Genomic DNA, 22,212 nt, shown 5'->3' with positions numbered 1-22,212 from the left:
GGCGTCTTGTTAAGCGTGCCACGAAGACCAAATAATGACCACGACCACTCTGACAAGAGTGTAACGCTTAAGAAGTAGTATATAAGCATTAAGTTACCTATAATGTTATTAATTTACCACCAGGTGTGCTTATTACATTTGACCTTATTGACTATAGAACTCTTCTAACTAAAAGATATAAAATATTTTTTCTTGCGTACATAGTTTCTGTCAGCCTGTTAATCCGCTTATCAACCTATTGATTGTTATAAGGTGATCGAGAGATACTCTAGATATATCAGCAGGTGTCTGTGTGGTTGAGATGATGTCAATGTATTTTAAAAGCCAAGTTTAGCGCAAAGTTGTTGCGGTATAAATCTTGCTTCATATGGAACTGGTTACAGATGTCCATGGGCTGAATTGACAAAATACAACTAAGTGAAATTTTTGTTTATTATGTGGATCGTGCACACCAGTGGACTGCTTGTCCACCTAATTAAACATTAAAAGTCCTACTTTAGCGATCTTTAGAGGTCTGACACTTAACAATGCTGTTAAGATAGAGGCAGTGTAGCGGTGATGCCACCATAGTGGAACTAAAAAGGGATCTACCACAATCAAATCTAGGTGGCATGCTCATTATTTACTTTAATCTGATAAAAACAAAACATTGTTTAATAATTAATATATCATAATTTTTTTTGTTCCAGCATTTGTCACTTTTGGAGTTGCAAGATATAAGGAGCAATATCCATTTGACAGAAAGACACAAAAGGCAAAATAAATTGCATTTAAAATAAACTTGTAGTTTGTTAAACTTTAGTTTATGTACAATATATTATAAGTGAATGTTTGTTATGTATTTTACTGTTAATTAAATTATTTTTGGAAATGTTTTCTTGCTTAATTAATTTTCGGCCTATTTTGATTATGATCCATTTTTAGGATTCACTATGTATTTTAGGAATATCTTTTGGTCAGTATTATATTATTCTAAACAAATAGAAATTTTGTAATATAAATCAATGTTAATTCATTGTTCATACTAAACATATTTATTGTGATTATAATGGAAGCTAAGATTATAAGGAGTCACCTCCTTTATAAAAAAAAAATAGAGGCATAGTCCGCACATAAAAATTAAAACCATCAAATCTCCCAAGTATTTCTGGAACTCGTGTTAATCGCGGGCGGTACATTGCTCCTTGAAAATATCTTACAAGCAAATAACATTAACGTAATATCTGCCATCTTGTGAGTGTTTGCGGTAATAAATGAAAGCAACACGAGTTAACTATATGACAGACAAAATAGTCCGATAGTACTTGAATAGATGGCGCTGAATCTATTAAATTGTAAAATATTTTGTATAGATGGAATAGACATGGGCAGAAGATCGAAATCGAAATAATGCAGTGTTTATCAAAACTGTGATTTTTCGACTTTTATGTAACAATTGGAGCAGACAGATGCAGAATAACGAGAACAGTCAACAAGCCCGACCAAGATCAAGTAGTCCAGGCACCAAGTCAATTATTGGAAAGCTAATGACTGATGCACGATTAATGTTTCCGACAAAGAAATCACCTATCGTTTACCTGCACCCTTAACAGAATGAAATTTTATAAGAAACTAGCGTTACAATGAAATTATCATATGCTAAAAATGCCTACCAAGACTAGAGTGCTAAATCTCACTTACGATTAGATTTATTTCTTTAGCTTTAAAACCTGTAAGTTATATTTTATTACTTTTTCTCATAAAAACGAATTATATCTTTGTATCTAGGTAAGTTTATTTCGATCTGGGACAAACTTACAAAAAAAGGACGAGAGATTATCACAGCGCGCCCCTTTTTCTATTTTTATGAAAATCTATATAGATATGGCTCAAGAAAAACCTCGCAACGTGGTCAAAGCTTGTCGTTTTTTATGAAAAGGCTCACGACGCTTCTGTGTGATACACCATACATAGGTACAATGGATAAAGTATTTTTATGATATTAAGTTAGCATACAAGATCAAACAGAAGGGGAGCGGCGACATGACGACGGCTTGTATGAGTCCGCTTTGAATTGCCCACAATAGTAGACAAGTAAGCTTAATACTTTTGTTGTGAAACAAAAGGTTTATTCTTCACGATTTTATGAAAGAGGTAATAATGTAAGTGTATGATACATACAAAGAACTTGGAAAATAAGTAGAAAATACTTGAACTCGCCACATTTTTAACTCCCTGTTTAGATGTTTTGGTGTAAGAGTGTATTTAGCTATATTTTTAAGGTTCTAGATTTTTATTTTTATCTATAATAGAGTTCTTTCTATTTATCACACTGCCTTACTAGTAAGCTATTTTTTAAATTATGTGCGCATTAAAATTAACACGGTATAGAAACCACGTCTGCAACTACTATGTGAAATTAAAAAAAATGTGATTTTCACTATTCACAGTTGTCCACATGAAGGTGGTAGAACCCTTTGTGGTTCGACTCCGGCGGTACCACCGCCACACCTATTTCTACCTAATAACAGCAGTGTTAGGCGCTGCTGTGTTCCGGTTTGAAGGGTGTGGTAAGGGAGACAGACTTTTCCGAGGCGTTCCAGCTTAGATAATCCTCAGGGGTAGCGGCGCATCTGTAGCCGACCTCAGGTGGGAATATCTAATCCTATCTGGGGTTGATTACAGATGTCCATGGGCGGCAGTAGCCACTTACCATCAGATGGACTGCATGCTCGTCTGCTACTCCTATATTATAAAAAAAAAATAAAAAAAAAAAATACAGTTGTACAACATAGTAGTCTGGCCCATCTTTATTTTATTTTGAGAGACAACACAAACGCAAGAACAGTAATTACCTAGTTCACAATGAGGAGAGGTCTTAGCATGGCCCTTATTAATCGTAAAGGGGAAAAATCATAAAGCAGGTACTATCTGGAAAATATACCAGGTAATGTGAGATTCTTACCGTATGAATACCCCCTCTCCTGTGGCCTGCCTCAGCGCTGTTAGGACTCCGTGAACTCCGACGGATCGCAAAGAGATTGCCGTGCCCTAGTCAGGCAGTGCTCGGTGAGAGCGTACGCTCATCCCACACTTTCAGGTGCTCACGACAGTATGCGGCCACACATACCTTTGTCGTTCCCGGGATCGCTTGTTAAGCGGTTAAAGCAACCACTCTTGCCGGCCGTTACTTTCACAGCCCCATACCTAATCTTTAAGGGTGTTAATGCTTTTCTATCTTACTTAATTGATTTAAAATATAAAAAAGCCATTTGATATTAATTCGATTGCCATTGTTTTGATATCTACTTAACATTAGATGGTTTGAAAGACTGTACTTCTGTTAAACGGATACGATCCAAAAGATTCAATACTCAATACTATAAGTAACATAGTTTCAACGTCAAAACTATCAACCTTCACATGAACAGCGAATTTTTTATTGTTTATTGAACCAAAAATATTCAGGACCCTTATAATATGTCCGCTTGAGCGTGTAGGTATCTTTATTTCGAACGTGCTAATAAAAGATTCTTACCCTCCTTATAACTTTGAGCCCTCATTAGAGAATGTAAATTTGAAAATGAAGGCTCCTCATATTTCGGGTGTTACGATTCGTCTATTTCTAATTATGTAAATGAAATGTCTTTACCATCTTATTGTGTATAATTTTATGTAGATCTACCTATATGGTTAGTTAGAATACAATTGATAAAAGTCGTTTAACTATTTAAATAAAATCAGAAAAGAAGTCAGTGCAAAACGAAATCTATGTAACAGTGCAAGTGAGTACACCGTTCACCTGATGATAAGTGAGAATTGCTTCTTATGGACATCTAAAGCCAACTCCATATTGGCCAGTACTTGCTGAAGTCGATCACAAATGCAATGCTTCTCCAAAGGACTGAAATGATCGTCTCTTATGTACATCAATAGCGTTCAATCATTCACTTAATTTTAAAAAGTGCTTCAACAGATAAATACCTATGTGTGGCGGTACTGTATCCCCTTCATACCATGATTCTCCTCAGTCAACCTTTCAAAATATTACAGGTTAATTACAATAAAGGTCGTCTAAACTCAGTTAACTTATTGAATTATTGGAGAAGAAATTAAATCAGTTTCAAACGTAAGTCTTTGTATTAAATATAATAAGACTAATAAGCCGTGACGTAGTTAACATTTAAAATGAGTCTAAGAAGAGCTCTACCATCTTTTTCTTTGAAACACTAATCGTCAAAATGAATGAACTACTTTTCTAAGTTTAGCTAGAGGAAAATTGGTAAATTGCGTATTATCTCTTACATTATTACTTAGGTAAATTAGGATATATTTACCTAATTTGAACACTACAGACATTTATCAGTCTCTAAATCTAAGCACTAAATCAAAACAGGACTACATAACGTAATCAAAAGTTATTTGCTAAAAACTGTATTTTAACGGACCAACTTTCAGCAATAACTCTGAGAAGTCTGTTACGAAGCTATTCCAACTAAGTGAACGGTATTACGCGATTACGTGGACGCAATAAAGTCAACATCGCGATTCGCGACACAGATCACGGACTACGGGGTAAACAAGTTACGTTGATAAGACGAACGCCGCGCCGACCAGTCGCCCGCGGCCGCCCGCCCTACGCACGTGTCTTCATTACGAAAAAGTTACTGTTGCAACTTAAAAAAATTTAAAAATTTACTCAATACAACACTCATGGGTAAGTTATCTACATATTAATCCGTATAATCGTATTTATCTACGCCATTTCCGCAACCATATGGCGTTAAACTACTGCGTAAAGCCCGCTGCCGCAAAGTTTCGTTCAACGGAATTGCAGTAAAAGTTCAAATGTGAGAATTAATGTTAATTTGTCAAATTAAACAAACATAGTGAGCCAATGAACTTTTACGAGTTTTGCGCGTCACTGATTTAATGGATGACGCGTGCTTTAACTGATATCTGCATAATGTAATAGCCTGTCTGGTGGAATATTTTGAAAACCTAAATATCACTGTTTAAAATTGTATCTATAAATGTACTATTAATCCTGTAAATTTTACATTTAATCAAATTGATTATAAGTTTTATAGAAATGTTTAAATATACGCAATGTACCTATTTACATTTATTTAGAGCAAAATCCAGAAGAAAAGTGATATAAGCAATATAATTTGCGCCATTGTCTATGAAGCCGGATCGATGTTACATTACTATGTAGCTAATTTTGTTATCTGCAGATAAGCTGTGGGCAGAGCGAAGTGAACTCGATGGGGCACCTTGGGACGGGTTTGTAATTAAGGATGAATATCGCAAAAACTTTAATGGAGAGTCTACGAAGCTGATGAATGGCGTCCTCCAGCCGCAAGCTCATACAGCAGATAGTAGGTCGTGGATTGAAAATGGGAATGTGTGGAGTGCTGCAGTGGGAGCTCTGGTCGGCGCTGGTACCGTGCTGCTCGTTGCTGCGGTGCTGTTTCTACTGCGGAAGCCGAAACGACCAGAACCGCCGCTCCTCGCGCCTATGGATGTCGCACAGAATGTGAGTACCTAATCATATTATTTTTAAGTAGGTCAAACATTTTTAGAAACTGTATCAGAGGGATTTGCTTGCGTGGAAGATTGGAATGTTCTTAATACTGTTTCTATTCTGTTTATGAAAGGAAGTTGTATCGGTGTTTATTACTTTACATTATTATTATTATTCAATATATTTTTTCAAATTTTCTTTCCTATTTTAAAGACACCAACATGAAACCACACACGGCTCTGTAAGATCGTCCAAATTTTCCTTTAAGATGAAAATTTTGTACTTTACAGTTATTTGCGTATCGGTATAAAAATTACAACCTTAAATCATGATTTCCCCCTTATTCTACAAGTACATTCGAGTATCAAATTAAATTCGATACCTATTACTACAAATTATGATATTGATTCGGGATCCTTATTCCATTATTATCAAGAGGAAACATCATATTTTCATGTTCGCCGAACGTTTTTCCCAGTAGTTACTACGTATTTAATTTGTGTAGGGAAGATTGATCATTGCTTTGGTACTTACCTTACCTTACCTTTAGGTACTTAATTACGTACATTTCGTGAATTAGTTCATAGTGTAATTGATTGAGTTTGAAGTTAGGCTAAGGGATAACTATGAATGTTAGTACTTAATTTTATCTTTAGACCGTAGCAACTGATCTTAAAGCATGGTAAGGGGTCACTGTCGCCTATGAACAGGTTGTCTTTGAAGCGTATCACAGATGCGTTACCACTCCTGAGGTTTTTTGAAGGTGGTAGAACCCTTTGTGGTTCGACTCCGGCGGCACCACCGCCACACCTATTTCTGCGTAATAACAGCAGTGTTAGGCGCTGCTGTGTTCCGTTTTGAAGGGTGTGGTAAGGGAGACGTACTTTTCCGAGGCGTTCCAGCTTAGTCATCAGGGGTAGCGGCGCATCTGTGGCCGACCTCAGGTAGGAATATCTAATCCTATCTGGGGTTGATGACAGATGTCCATGGGCTGCTACTCCTATATTATAAAAAAGCAGGACTGCTTCACGCTAAAAATGTTGGTAGTACTTCCCCGGTCGTACCATACAGGCTCCATCAAGTCGAAATTATTTGACAATGTTTTGAGTAATGTGCAGTTTAGTATCAGCATTGCGAATAGTATATACGAGTAGTAGGTAAATATATATAAATAGACTTGAGGTCGTTCGTAGACTTGATCCAAACGTCAATAATGGTATTACAACTTTCTCGAAAGTTCACTTATTTCTAAGCCCGCTCTATATAAGTTTGAAGGGTCCGCAGAAACTACAATTGTTATTTAAGGTACCTTTCTTATTTGTGGCCGAAATAAATTCTTTTGACCCTTAATAATTCGCAGGTAGGCCTGTCAAAAAAATAAAATAAGTATATTTCGTTTAGAAAGATTAAATCTACATATCAATTTTTCGAGGCGATGTTAGTTTTCGGGAGTTCTGATTGATTTGAAATAGGACTATTTTCTGAATATCTGATTTTGTTATCGCACCTGAACGCGAAGTAACATATACCTAAGTCTGACATAAAAAGTTCAGGATTTGATCTTGGCTAAGCCCACTGAATAATTAAATTAGAATTCTTTTCTGGTCTGGACATTTCGTAAGTGTCTTTTTGTTCATAGCACTTTTGTATGAATTAGTAATATGAGCCAGTGAGATTTTTATAAGCTTGAGAGGCAAATGAGCGTACAGCCCACCTGATAGTGGGTAAGTGATCAGTGCCGCCCATGGATACCTGTGACCAACTGCATATTATAGAGAAAAGGTGCTACCTAAAGCCGATAGGAGTTGCTACTTTTGATGAAATTTGAGTCAGTCGGCATTTATAAACTTTGACTTCACTGAAACAGAACCACATTACGCTAGAAATAAATATGTCGGTTGTGTGTACCTTCAGTATCGGCCCATACTGGTAGTAACTATCGTTTAAGTTTTCAGTTTTAAAATCAAGAAGCGATATTCCGTTTTCTATATTCATGTGTCTCTATCTATCTTCAACATCTTTCAGTGCGTCTCTATCCATAAGCAAACACTGAAACTCATTACTGGCAGATTTGTTAAAAAGTAACTAAGCAGGCTTGTTTGTTAAAGCCTCATTACTGTTCCCACATGTCCGAGAGCGAGATTAATGTGTGTCTTTGATGTCTCCTTTGAAAGTTAAAATATCTTTACAATTGTGTATATATTATTACGTGTTCTAATAAGCTTTGTGCTTTGTATTAATAAAAATGTTTTGCGGATGTAAATTTCATTATAAGTGGCTAACTTTATATCTTTCGTAGTGTCTTTGTGCTGCGTAGCGTTTGTAGTTGTAGAGTCTGCGTCCCTTAAAATATATACTTCCTTGTTTCCTGCAAAATGTGATTTAAATTTAAACCAACATATAAATAGTACTTGCGAAGCTATATATATATATATATATATATATATATATATATATATATATATATATATTTAAAGTGGTCATCAAAACTCAAATATGTGCGACAAAACTCCCTTTTCTAAGCCAAACTCGCGTTTAGCACCCCAGCAGTTGTGTTCATAAGATAATTCTTGGATAAATATAGAAAGTCTGTGTATTAACATTTTTTAAACTTTGCTGTGTTCTGGTTTAAAGGGTGTGGTAAGGGAGACTAATATTCCGAGGCGTTCCAGCTTAGTCCTCAGGAGTAGCGGCATATGTGTTGTCGACCTCAGATCTCTTTATCTACAAATTGAGTTATAGTAAAAAGTCTACCACATCATGATTATCCAACCATTAAATAATTATTGTTGATCGATGATTAATAATTATACAAAACATAAATGTAACTATTTATTTAACGTGAAACAATAAAAGCTAAAATGTCGGAGGCAATGCTCAAGTTTTACCTTCAAACGAATTTCAGGGTCTTTGTTAAGTTATTTAAGGCTACTAAGAGTTCTAAACAATACAATAAAGGCTAAAGTAAATTGGCATTCATTAAATTTCAGAACCGAGATAACTGTTTAAATGTAATAAATGTATAATTTAACGTGCCTTAGACAATTCAGAAGAAATGGTTAGCCCTTTTCGTCTTTCTTGAATTTAAAGTCGTATATATACGTATAGACATGTTAAAATACAAATAATATCCAATTTATGCAACTCATTACTATACTACAGCTGGACACGGATCTCCTCTTAGAATATGAAATCGGTAAAAAGCTTAAGTCCACCATGCTGGTAAAGGTTTAAAGGTGGTAGAACCCTTTGTGGTTCGACTCCGGCGGCACCACCGCCACACCTATTTCTACCTAATAACAGCAGTGTTAAGCGCTGCTGTGTTCCGGTTTGAAGGGTGTGGTAAGGGAGACAGACTTTTCCGAGGCGTTCCAGCTTAGTCCTCAGGGGTAGCGGCGCATCTGTGACCGACCTTAGGTAGGAATATCTAATCCTATCTGGGGTTGATTACAGATGTCCATGGGCGGCAGTAGCCACTTACCATCAGGTGGACTGCATGCTCGTCTGCTACTCTTATATTATAAAAAAAAAAAAAAAATGCTGGCCAGTTGAGATTGATAGACTTCATACACTTTTCAGAACTTTTTAGGGTTTACCTACGTCAAAACGAAATACTAAAGCCTTGGAAAATCACTCTGTCTATCTGTCCTTCTGCCACAAATGTTTAACCAATCTTCAAGAAACAATTACGTATTTATTACTATGCGTTTACTTACCTAATGTGTAAGATCAAATACGTGTCCTTAGTATAACCGTTTGATTTTGTTAAGTGTTGTATGGGCATTGAATGTGTATATACAAATACATACATATGTTGCTCAGAATCAATTTCATTCAACACTTATAGGTTCTCGTTACTTGGAATAGCAATACGAACGGAATATAGGAGTGGAAAGCTATATTTTAAATTGGAACTATTATTATAAGTAGTTGACACGTAATATCGAATATATATAAACTAGCTGACCCGGCAAACTTTGTACCGCCTCAAAATCTATTTATTTAATATATTTCATATAAAATATAGCCTATGTTACTCGTGGATAATATAGCTTTCGAATGGTGAAAGAATTTTTAAAATCGGTCTAGTAGTTTTTGAGCTTATTCATTACAACCAAACAAACAAAGTTTTCCTCTTTATAATATTAGTGTAGATAAATAATGCTTTCTGCACTCAAACTGCATGTCGTGGGTATCATGGATCATACAAAACTAATAAGTACACAAAACTAATAAGTACACAAACATCCACAATCCACATACAAAAAAGAAATGTACTTAAATTATTTTAATTGTTTAAATACCTATATGGCCGGGAATCGAAGCCAGAACTCACTGTGTGTCAGACCAGTATAATGATTTCTCCACCACACGAATCTTCATATCCCTTATGTCAACATATTCACAGTTTAAATGGCAATTTTGGAGGGAAAATATTTTGGCTATATAATAACATAGGTATGATATTTAAACAGCACTTTTTAACATTAGGTACATGTGTTTACATACCTAGTGGTAAAAATCGACTATAACTATACATATTATTATCTATAATACTCATATTATTAATACTATTTTTTTAATAGCAACCAATAAATCAAAAACATTCAAATTTACTATTATTGTCAATACGATAATTATATTATATTATTATGGTTAGTATAACAATTCTTAGAAAGCAATCCATGGGAATTGCTTTAATATAGGATAGCATCTATGTATACTAACGTCTAGTTTTTAAGGTAGTCATAGGTCAACATCACTACCCCTCTGTTACTTACTAGGTGAAAACAATTTTCTTTTCATCAAACCATAATATATTGTGACAGGAAAACGCTAATATACTTTACAAAGTTATATTATTTATCATAATATTATTGTACTTAATTCACGAGTGTGAAACATAATAATTTCATATAATTAAATCTTAACCAATTTTACTGTTGTCTACCAAAACTCATTTGTCAAATTATGTTCATTAAAGTTGAACAATATTTTTGCAAATTTGGAAAGGTTGGTGAGTTTCGAAAAAAATATTTAAAATTGATCAATACTAACGGGCGATAGCTTACCTACGATGTATGTTATTATTCAGTATTTATCTTTAAATTTAGACAAATGTGTTATACGATTTATAGAGTTAATTTTATTTTGTTTAAAAGAAAAATCTTAAGGGTAATAAAAGGGTATTAAGATGTAATAAAACGAGTTTCCTCGTTAGTATTCTAAGCAAGCACTCCATCTGTCTCCCAAGGACGAAACCTTATGTAAACAAAGTCCTCTTTTGTTTACAAAAATATTTTCTAGGAAAAGCGCCATCTCGCGACACATTTTAAAATTGCTTCAACTGACAGGGCACCAGAGACTTCACGCTTTCGTATCCAAGAGCATCTCGTAGAAATTTAATTAACTTTTCCATCACATACTTCTCTTTATTTATCAATAGAGGGCGTCCTAAGTATCAGTATTCATGTTTGAATAATATTAATGAGTTACTCCGTTATTTCACCCAACAAAATTTTGTTTATTTTATATAATTAATATGGATAATAAGGACCTATGTATGAAAATGAATCATCTTAAATGTATGTGAAGTCTACCAATACGCACTTGGCCAGCGCGGTAGACTATGGCCTAATCCTTCTCATTCTGAGAGGAGACCCGTGCCCAGCAGTGGGACAGTAATGGGTTGATGATGATGGTATGAAAATGAAACCAAATTTGAATCAAATGTTGTCGATAAATCCAATACTGCTTATAATGTAGGTATGTTAATATTTTGCGTAAACAAGTTTCTACGACGTAGCAACGTCGTAGTAGAATATTTTTAATTTACATTAAGACTTTTATACTAATCTTAAAATCAAAAAGTAGAGAAATCTATCAATCATCTAACCGAAATTGTATTCTCGCCACAAACTGAGAACGAGTATATTCTTAAGTCCCTCTGGACTTATTGCTTATACTCTAAATACAAAAGCGTCCGTAGCTTGGTACGAGCTACGAAACTCAATATCGACTGCGCTCGGAGTTACTCACTGATGTTCGCTTTTGATTCGCACATAAAATTCGTCTCTATATAGTAAAGGTAGAATTTACTATGGTTCCTCTGGGTCGACCATCGGTGTTTAGAGTTAATGTGTTTTGATATAAATGAAACGGTAGACAAATACGGCCCACGGACATCTGTTATCAATCCCAGTTAGGATTAGGTTTTCCTGCCTGAGGTAAGCCATAGATGCGCTGCGACCCCTGAGGACTAAGCTGGAACGCTTCGGAAAATATCTCCCTTACCACACCCATCAAACCAGATTACCAGCGTTTAACACTGCTGATATGAGGCAGAAATAGGTGTGGTGGTGGTGCCGCCGGAGTTGAACTACAAAGGGTTCTACCACTTTCGAAATACCCATTATAAATTTTATTTATAAATACCCATTGTAGCAGTGACCATTAACAAAAACGATTAAACGGCATTTTAAAAAATCACGTGGACTTATAATTGCTTAGATAAAGTTAGGGCATTTTTATAGTAATAATTTTAAATCCGCAAATGTGAAGCTTTCATTTGAACTATTTTTATAAATGTACGCCTTTTTCTGTGATTAATTGTGTGTGATTAATTTTCCTTTTTTTGTGTGAAATTACCTAAGAATAGGTACCATTTTTTTATTATTTATTTTTTGCATGATGTATACGTGATACGTAGGTAGGTAGTAGCTAGTATATTGGTTAGAGACAGTCGTACGGCACAGGATGACATATTTTCATCGGCGTATATTTCATACACTAACGTAAGTCCACTGCTACTAACATATTCCACATAATATTTCGAGGGACAGCACTGCGCTGCAGAGTGCCATTTGTTACATGTCAGTGATTTATCTCGGGTCATCTGTTTGCGAATATCCGGTTCCAATATCCTTGTACCCGGTTCAGATGCTTCTGCTTGTTAATGCAACGTGGATCGATTGTGACGTCACCAAAGTTTAATTTAACTTAAAAATGAATTGCTATTTGTACAAGTAAAAGGAAAGAAAATGAAGAGGACAGAAAAATACTAGATTCTATAAGCGTCGCGTAATTGCAAGTATTTCTTATTGTTCATTTCATTATTTATAGTATAATTTAACTTTATCTCTTATAACTTTTTTATAATTCTTTTATTTTATTAAATACGAGCTTTTGCTCGCGGCTTCGCTCGCGTTACGAAGTTATATTTTTATCCCCTATATTATCCCCTTGGGGTAGAATTGATCAAAATCCTTTCTTAGCGGATGCCTACGTCATAACATCTACCTGCATACCAAATTTCAGCCCGATCCGTCCAGTGGTTTGGGCTGTGCGTTGATAGATCACTATGTCAGTCAGTCACCTTTGAGTTATATATATTTAGATGGGTGGCAACGCGCGGATAAGATGTTGCCGCGATGTCATAGTAGATTTCGTAAAACTCCCTAGAACTATGTCCCTTTGCTTTGCATTCACTCATCCAAATTGTGCTACCTTTATAAACTTTATTTATTTTATTCAATTAAGAGAGCTATTCTCATTGCTACGGTGGTCGGAAATCGCCTAGTATGGTCTTAATTATAGTGACCTCCAAAAATTAAGTTAGCTATAATTTACTAATACTTATTTGAAAGTTTTATTAATAAAAGCGGTAAATCCGCTTTCATGATTATAAAAAACCCAGTCAACCAAAACTCTTTAGAAAAAAGTGAATATAAAAAGGTATACTAAGTTCGTATATGCATATCGTGAAATATATGTATACAATATGTCACAACCAAAAATGTTTGAGCATTTCGTGAGAATAGTTACCGTACCCCGGGATTAGGTTGCAATGATCATCCGTATGTCGGTTATTAGGTCAAGTACGGGTAAGCGAGACATACCAACATTCCAGCTGCCGTGTACGTCCTGAAAACGTAATTATTTCCCACACAAACAGAAATACGATCTCTTGGTATTATATGTATAATAGAGGTTGATTTATAAAAAAGCTTGTAATAGTCAAATTAATGTAAGTCACGTTTTTTTTTAAAGATTGAAGTACATAACAAGTTGACCATCTGGTGGTAAGTTGTCACTACCGAACATAGATAAGTAAAGGTTACTCACTCCTAACAAGAAAATGTACCCAGTTTTGAGAATTTAAATAGTTGTGTAAAAAAGTTTTGCCACGTCTCCGTGCTAAAATTTCCCTAAAATATTTGAAATAATTATTTATTTATTATGTAAATTACGCAGTATTAGTTATTTATTCGTAAATTTTCTCTAAAAATGTATTTATTTGTCAAGAATTCAAAAAAATAACTTACTAATAAGCCGTTAGTGGCTTCATTCAATTTCAAGGCGGCGAAGTATCTTTACTAATCTATGCTACCGAATTTGGACATCTAACCAGTTCCCTATATAATAAGGATGCTACCTAAAGCTGATCACAAGTGCATCGCCACTCCTTATGACTAAAATAGTCGCTATATGGAGTATTAGAAATTAATTATCACTCGCTAAACGGTGAAGGAAAACATCGTGAGGAAACCTGCATACCTGAGAGATTTATAAAAAAAAATCTCGAAGGTATGTGAAGTCTACGCACTTGGCCAGCGCGGTGGACTATGGCCTAATCCTTCTCATTATGAGAGGAGACCCGTGACCAGTACCCTTACCATGAGTTTTTACGTTTTGACACATATTATGACTGTTTTGGTATTTGTTTTCGTATTGGCCATACGATTTCCAAGTTCTGATATAATCCGCTAGGGGCGTTGATTGGAAATAGTATGGGCAAATACGTAAACAAATACCAAAACAGTCATATTTGTCAAAACGTAAAACTCATGGTAAGGGTACAGCAGTGGGACAATAATGGGTTGTTGATGATGATGTAAGTCAGCTGCCATCCACACCCTTCGACCGAAACAAGATAACAATTCCTCGCATGAAATTAGCACTGCGACCGAACCTGAATTACCGCCTTTCCAAGTACACTCAGTACAGGCATTATTCCCGAATTCCGTATTTCGGGACATTTACAGGACCCAAATTAATTAAAAAGCTTTTAAGGAAAATCTTCGTTATATTTTGCTCTTTAATCTTATCTCGAATAACCTTTGGCATTATAAACGGAAGCCTGTAGGTAGCATTAGGAGATTAAATTGATTATGAAGGCAATGATAGCTCAGTGGTTTGAATTTCAGCCTACCAGGATTGAAGTTTGAATCCTTGGTAGAAAATCGGATTGTCTAAGTTATATGCACACACTATAAAAAAATATAAACTTTGAACCAACTTTTTCTACATATCTCCATTTGGATTACAACTTATCCTTCACGTTATAAGAAAAAAAAAGTATCGTTTACTTTGCTAAATAAAAATTCTTCGAATCAATAAGTCCTTTTTGTATGAACTCTATTAAAAAAAACACTTATTAACAATTATTTTTTACACTACGGTATCTACATGACGTACGTACAGTATTTCGTGTAAATCACACAGAATTCACCTTAGATGAACTAAGTGCACTGACCCGACAACTTTAAGATTTACGTCATATCTATATGTAATTTGTACATCACAAACCGCTGTATTATTTACGTGTTTACAGCGACAGACTGTGTAGTTGAGCTTAGACATTTGGCTTGGACCACAACGGTACTGGCTTTGATATGAATTAAACTTTATTGTGGTGACACAAACCTACGTATGTTTACGCCTTACATTATTGTATTCTAACAAAAAATATTAATAACATATTCTTGGATACTAGGTAATTAAACTTTTAATTACAGAACATATAAAGTCTAATTTTATCCAAATTATTATTTATTAAAAATCGTCACGCATAAAACAATTACCTACAAAACACAAACGGATTAATATGAAAATTAAAGTCAAAATACATAATTATGTTTAATAGCATGTAAATCGGACCTAACACCGCATTCCATAAATTTATTTCACATAATTTTACCTTTGGCTGTAAATGTAAAGGTTAAAAGCAAATTTGATTTTATCAAAATAACCCCATTGTATTATTAAGTAATACGCATTGTAATTTATTATAAAATCGATGTAACGTTACGTTACGTTTTTCCACGATAAAAATGATTGATTGGTTGGAATAAAGTGACTAGCCAGCTAAAAGTCGAATGCAGGGAGTGAGGTATTTGTGTATATCTTCCATACAAGATTATTTCAAAACTGTAATTGTGATAGACACTTGTGAATGTGAGGTTGAAACCACCACCGCCACACCTATTTCTGCTTTGTAATAGAAATAATGGTAATGTAAATAGAAATGTTTTGATTTCTAGGATGTAAACGACGTAAAGGAGACGTTCCAGCTTAATCCTTAAGCAATACAACTATGGCCAATTTCAGGATCGAAACCTATCTGGAATTAGTTATAAAGAACATGGACGGCAGGTGTCAATTACCATCAGATGGACAAATTCTATAACATAGAAAGTTCTATTCTCTTTAAATTTTCTGAGGAATACGAATAGGGTACTCAAAGGTTGTAGGGTCCCTCTGAAAGTGTGTCCGCTTTATGGGTTTACTGACACCAACCCGCTCTGTCGCGTCGTGCCTAATAATAGTTTAACGATGTTTCGCAACTTTAGCCATTAACTGTTCCCCAATCTAAGCATATATCATAGTACAAAGTGTATATTTGTGATATATTTTCAAATTTACATTTTCCTCGCTACATTAGAAAAGCATTAGCAATTCCAGAGAACATACGAGGACTGTAGCGTGTACAACTAAACATACATACGAGTAATACAAACAGCCCAGTACGCTGTTTGTCCACCAACCATCGATACCGAGCCGATACCGATAATTAATGACGGCGCCGAAGTAGCGTACATACATTTACTATAGCAGCTTGTCCACCGAATGTCCGTTACCCGAGCACCGTCATCCCGGCCGCCGATATTTCGAATAGATCGGCGTGACCGCCAAATCGGCACCGAGTTTTTAACGGGCAGATGTGCCGGCAATGTAAAACACATTAGAACTTGTCCATACACTGCCGTCACACGAGTGACAGCTGGAACAAAATAAACTGCCGATATTGGTCGCAGTGGACAAACTATCGCCGTCACGACATAATTAAAATCGGCCCGAATTAAACTCGTTCTCGGTATCGGCTCGGTGACGGTGCAGTGGACAAACAGTCTTAGTATGAGTTTTATCGTTTTTACGAAAGTGAATGATTTTGTATTTGTATTTGCCCATACATTTCCAATCATGTACCGCGGACTGTACCAGAACTGATTTGAAATTTATAGAAAATACGCAAACAAATACAAGTCATTTTTGTAAAACCGAAAAACTCATACTAAGGGTACAGAACAGAGCGTTCTGTCACTTATGGAGAACGGACTTAGTTAAGTAATGTATAGTAGGCAAGGCAGAAATATTTCTTCTTCTCCTACTTAAACTGTCTGTTAACTTAGGCGTCATCACTGTCAGAATTTCCTAACTACTCATATATTAGCAGTTGTCGCCCTACTGTCTTCTGGTTTGAGTGATACGGTTAGGGGAGGCGTTCCATAACTGCCCATGGATAAATTGAAAACAGTTTCTTGTTTCTTGATTGCTTGTGGTCATGACACATAACAATTAGTGTGCAACTATCCGGGATAATTTTTACATAAAATTTCTATATATTAAGATTCATCCTTAAAAAACTTGTGATCCGGGCATTTACCATGTTCAACAGCTTGGGGCTAATACCATATTTTTTATTGATTTCCTGTATATTCTAGAGATACAGGACATCATAAAAGTTGATTTTGCGACTCTTACATATATAGACTCAATGGGTGATTAATAAGATGTAAAGGTGTAGAAGGTGTAGAAGTATTGAAGGTGGTAGAACCCTTTGTGGTTCGACTCCGGCGGCACCACCGCCACACCTATTTCAACCTAATAACAGCAGTGTTAAGCGCTGCTGTGTTCCGGTTTGAAGGGTGTGGTAAGGGAGACAGACTTTTCCGAGGCGTTCCAGCTTAGTCCTCAGGGGTAGCGGCGCATCTGTGGCCGACCTCAGGTAGGTATATCTAATCCTATCTGGGGTTGATTACAGATGTCCATGGGCGGCAGTAGCCACTTACCATCAGGTGGACTGCATGCTCGTCTGCTACTCTTATATTATAAAAAAAAAAAAAAAAAAAAGTTAGTACTCTAGTAGGTCATGGTTTAAGATTTTCATTTAAAAAATCGAACTGTTCATAATTAGACTCTACAAGCCGTAAAGTAGAAAAAAGCATATTTGGACACTATCCTGTAAATAACAACGATACGATTTTATTAAATTCTCTTCTCTTGGCTTCAGTTCAAAATTTAATACAAAGGAATTTTCAAGTTTGATATCGCACGCGTATTTAAATACTTGCATGACAATCAAAGCGAAGTGTAAAACCTAGCAGGGTAAACATGAATCGATAGAAACTTTTCATAAAGGATATCTGTAAATCAGTTGGTTAGGGGCTCGCCGGGGGAGGGGCGCGGGTACGTGCGTCACTGATCGATGCAGCACTTGTTGCCGCGCTCAACAGGCAAGCCACGGCAACCGCGCAAGCGGGAAGACACTAGTTCTGGAAAATACAAGTAATAAAAAAAAGTTCTTGATCCAATTCTACAACTTTTATTATTCTGGCACGACGTATAATTCTCACGTCAAGAGCGTTTCTCTTTTTTATGCTAATTCATACATTAATACCAGCCAGTGACTACACAAATCGGCACTTTATATTATGAAAAAAAATTAACAAAAAAATAAAACTGACTTCTATGTTACTTCAAAGTAAAAAATAATTCAAATAAATGTTGGTTAAATAAAATCGCTGGACATACATAAAAAAATATACGCGACGAATAGATAACCTCTCTTCCTTAAGGAAGTCGGTTAAAAAGAACACATCATGAAAATAACACAAAATAATTAACTAAAATAATAATATAATTGTATAATTTGAATGTATACACACATATATTTCTAAGACAAGCTAATTTCTATACTCACAGCCCAGCACTAGGACTTCCTGTATCGGATTATAATCTCGATATATCTACTATCATTGAGACGTGGAATACGTGAATTCGTTTTTCGATGATAATGTGTCGATTTCCAACGCTGATCTCCTGAGAATGATATGTTGCGACATGTTATGTCGGAATTTATTACATGAGCGAATTAATTGTTATTTATTAAAATTAAATGTCATTCTTTGATTTTATTTATTACTTTAATGAAAGCCGTCGTGGTTCGACTCCGTGATTACCTAGAAGGAAAAGTCTCGTGCCTTATAAATATGTACCTATTTATCCCTTTAATACTGATTTAACATATGAGGTTTTATATATTTTTTAATAACTTTAAGCAGTCAGTTTTTTCTCTTTTAGATAAGAATCTTTTAGCAAAATAAATAGCATTGAAGTTATCGAAAGTACACTCGTAAAAACCTTTTCACTTAGCAAAGCGCAAAGTTGTATCTAATATTAATGCAACTTCACTCTGGAATGCTTTCCAAGTGTCGCCAACTTTCAACTACCTACTTTAAAGTTCCACAGTATCTGCTGTTGGCCTTTTTGTAAAACGATCTTAACGCGGCGTGTTTAATCCATTGTGCTTTTATAAAATATTCAAAATGTTTTTTCAAGAAAGTATCACAAATTAGAAAATCTAATCTTTATAAAAATATATGTGGGCGCGCCGGTAGATAGATCTACAATTTCGATTCAACTAATTTAACCAATATTTAGAAAAATATAGTTAAAACAATTAAATGAATAAGCGTTACTGCCACCATAGTAACATTAACACCTAAGCAAAACACCAAACAGTTCAGAGCACCACCGTGCCGTGCCCACTATTGGACTACTTCTGGGGGGCTAGCCATGTTACAAACTTTGCATTCTATTCGTTTTCTATTCCATTCGTTAGCAAATGTCATTGTACATATACGATAAGTCTATGGTTAGCGATTAATTTATATCAATTAGCCGTCAAATACAATATCGTCTAGTTTCTACACTACCAAAAATACCTAGATGGTACTGATTAATTATTTAATAGTAATATTACAATAAAACATTATAAAATACATAAAAAATATACCATATTTTATAGTACATTTATTTTACTAATTACAATTATTTGCAAAAACTAGACTTAATAATGTGTCTATGAACGGTAACTATGGTGATTGGTGATTGATGACAGTAACAGCGATTGCATGTATTTTATATAAAATTATTACTTCAACTGAGGATACTTATTCGTACCTCGTACTAAAAGAAAATATCTGGACGTAAGATTTACTGGCTCATGGCACGAAAGTCTTTCAGCAACATCAAGCAACAAAGCCATACTAAAACCAATATGGTCATATGGATCTAAACGTTGCGGAACCGCATCCAACTCAAACTTGGACATCATACAACGCTTCCAATCGAAGATGCTTCACATAGTAGCTGATGCCACAGAGACAACAGTGAAAGAGGAAGTGACAAATAAACTAAAATCATATACTCGTCCATAGGGGTAACCTATCATTGTATTCGTCATATAAAGACACTCCAATGAAGTTACTACTGAGCTTATGAAATCCACCCGCACTTTTAAACTCATCAAAAGTAGAGCTACTCAGGATCTTCTTCCATCGTAGGAGCGGCTTCCAAGGAGGCAATAATTATAAATGGTTACGCCACTGGGTGTATACTATACATGCCATGCCAACAAATGAAACCTCATAACCACCAGCTTTGCCTAGACAGGGAAATTGCAGGGAAACTGGAGATAATAATGAAAAAAAGGATACGGATATTAATATTATTTTTTTCTATTAAGGTTTTAATAAATTGTTTTGTTACAAGTAAAGATAATATGAGAAGCATTAATATAATGATGCAATAAAACAGTTAAACTAAGACAATACTTTTATTTAAATACTGGAATAACTCTAAGTTCTATTTTATCTAATGATGCAATAAAACAGTTAAACTGAGACAATACTTTTATTTAAATACTAGAATAACTCTAAGTTCTATTTTATCTATCTTTATATATATATATATATATATTTCTTATATGCGTGTGTATGTCACTGAACTCTTCCTAAACGACTGGACTTTGATGGAATTTGATGAAGGATTTTGATAAAATTTGTTGTGTGTGTTCAAGGGGACTTGAGAATGGTTTAGATTCACAATTTAGTCCGTGGGAAACGGTTTTTTTAATTAATTTTTAATTCGTAAGTAGTTGTTGATTTTGGAATGTTTCACATTGGATTCCACAGACTTCGCTACCATCGCAGTTTCAAATATTAAATAATAATCTATTTTAATGATAGTTTTTACCAACAGTTGGCGCTGCAATCGAATTGAAAAAAATATTTTGTTTTCATTGAGTTACATTCGAACACGTGTTGAATCAATATCTATATATAAAAAATAAAGTCGTGTTAGTTACACTATAACTCAAGAATGGCTGAACCGAGTTGGCTGAAATTTGGTGGAGAGGTAGCTTAGAACCAGGAAAAGGACATAGGATACTTTTTATCCCGTTCGACCGCGTTTCCATGAAGTATTTTATAACTCGAGCACGGCTGAACCGATTTGGCTGAAAATTGGTGGAGAGGTAGCTTAGAACCAGGAGACGGACATAGGATACTTTTTATCCTGTTCGACCGCATTTCCATGAATAAATAAGGGGAGAAAGGTTGTATTAAAGTCGCCCAGTTTTGATACAAAACTATATGAATATTGGTATTTGGGATTTTAAATATCTATTTTACGATATTTGGAAAATCAACCCTAAGTTGGTTAAATAGGGGTTGGAATTTTATTTTAAAATCCGTTAATTTGGAAGCAAAGGCTGTAAAAAATTGCATTTGGTTTTAAAAGGCACTTCGTTTAGAAGTCGGAAGATTTTGAAGCAAAGTCTATGAAAATTAGAATTTAGCTTTTATATTGAAAATAATAGAACACATATTTCACCGTTTCTGGAAAATCAACTCTTACGGTCGTTTAATCGGGTATGGAACTTTAATTTAAAATCCGTTAATTTGGAGCACTAAGAAAATGATCATAAGACATAATGAAGCATCTGAGTCACTGTTTGTTTGTTTAGATCAACCCTTAAGACTGTTACACGAGTGAAACTACGGGGTACAGATAGTCACTCATAATTAGGTGGTACGAAGTTCACCGGGTCATCTAGTTATATTATATGCTCATATTAATTTAAAATAGAAAAACGGCTTTGCAATTCATTTCTATAATATTTTAGGATACACTAGTTATAGAGAGCCATATTCAAATTTCAACACATTTAAAGTATACATTTTCAAATGATCAAAAGTAATTAAAGTCTATAATGCAGTGATAGCGCGTAGTGAAGTGACAAACAGCTGATACAGAATCCACCATTTTATTAGCGTTTACGTTTTCTACAGGGTCGGCGCGATCGCTCACTATGATATTTATCTTAGAATACGCTTCGCTAACAAATTTGACAAAAAAGTCAAAAGGTTATCAAAAGGTTGTCAAAGGTTGTCATTTGTATGGAAAAAAGAAATGACATGGGCATTGTAGAATCGCTAGCGTTCTATTCTATCGTGTAACTTGGCTACGACTTTTCTACTTCGCTATTTTGATCACGTGATCATTGATATTTTCATACATTT

The 22,212-nt window shown here is 34.9% G+C and overlaps 1 protein-coding gene across 1 annotated transcript in view; it reads left to right on the top strand.

Moving 5' to 3' along the window:
* The first annotated feature begins 4,611 nt into the window (after positions 1–4,611).
* LOC140752015 (synaptotagmin-5) overlaps positions 4,612–22,212 on the top strand; it is a 64,490-nt gene continuing 46,889 nt past the window's right edge. The window contains exons 1-2 of the mRNA XM_073086186.1: positions 4,612–4,696; positions 5,217–5,518. Of these exons, the coding sequence (XP_072942287.1) occupies positions 4,693–4,696; positions 5,217–5,518 (306 nt within the window). The 5' untranslated portion in view covers positions 4,612–4,692. The remainder of the gene's footprint in view (positions 4,697–5,216; positions 5,519–22,212) is intronic.

Source organism: Epargyreus clarus, unplaced genomic scaffold, assembly GCF_041222505.1.
Source record: "Epargyreus clarus isolate Ecla_fem2 unplaced genomic scaffold, WU_Ecla_fem_2.2 ptg000023l, whole genome shotgun sequence".
NCBI lineage: Eukaryota > Metazoa > Arthropoda > Insecta > Lepidoptera > Hesperiidae > Epargyreus > Epargyreus clarus.
Note: the sequence above shows the minus strand (reverse complement) of the source record. Positions and strands in the feature narration are given on the sequence as shown.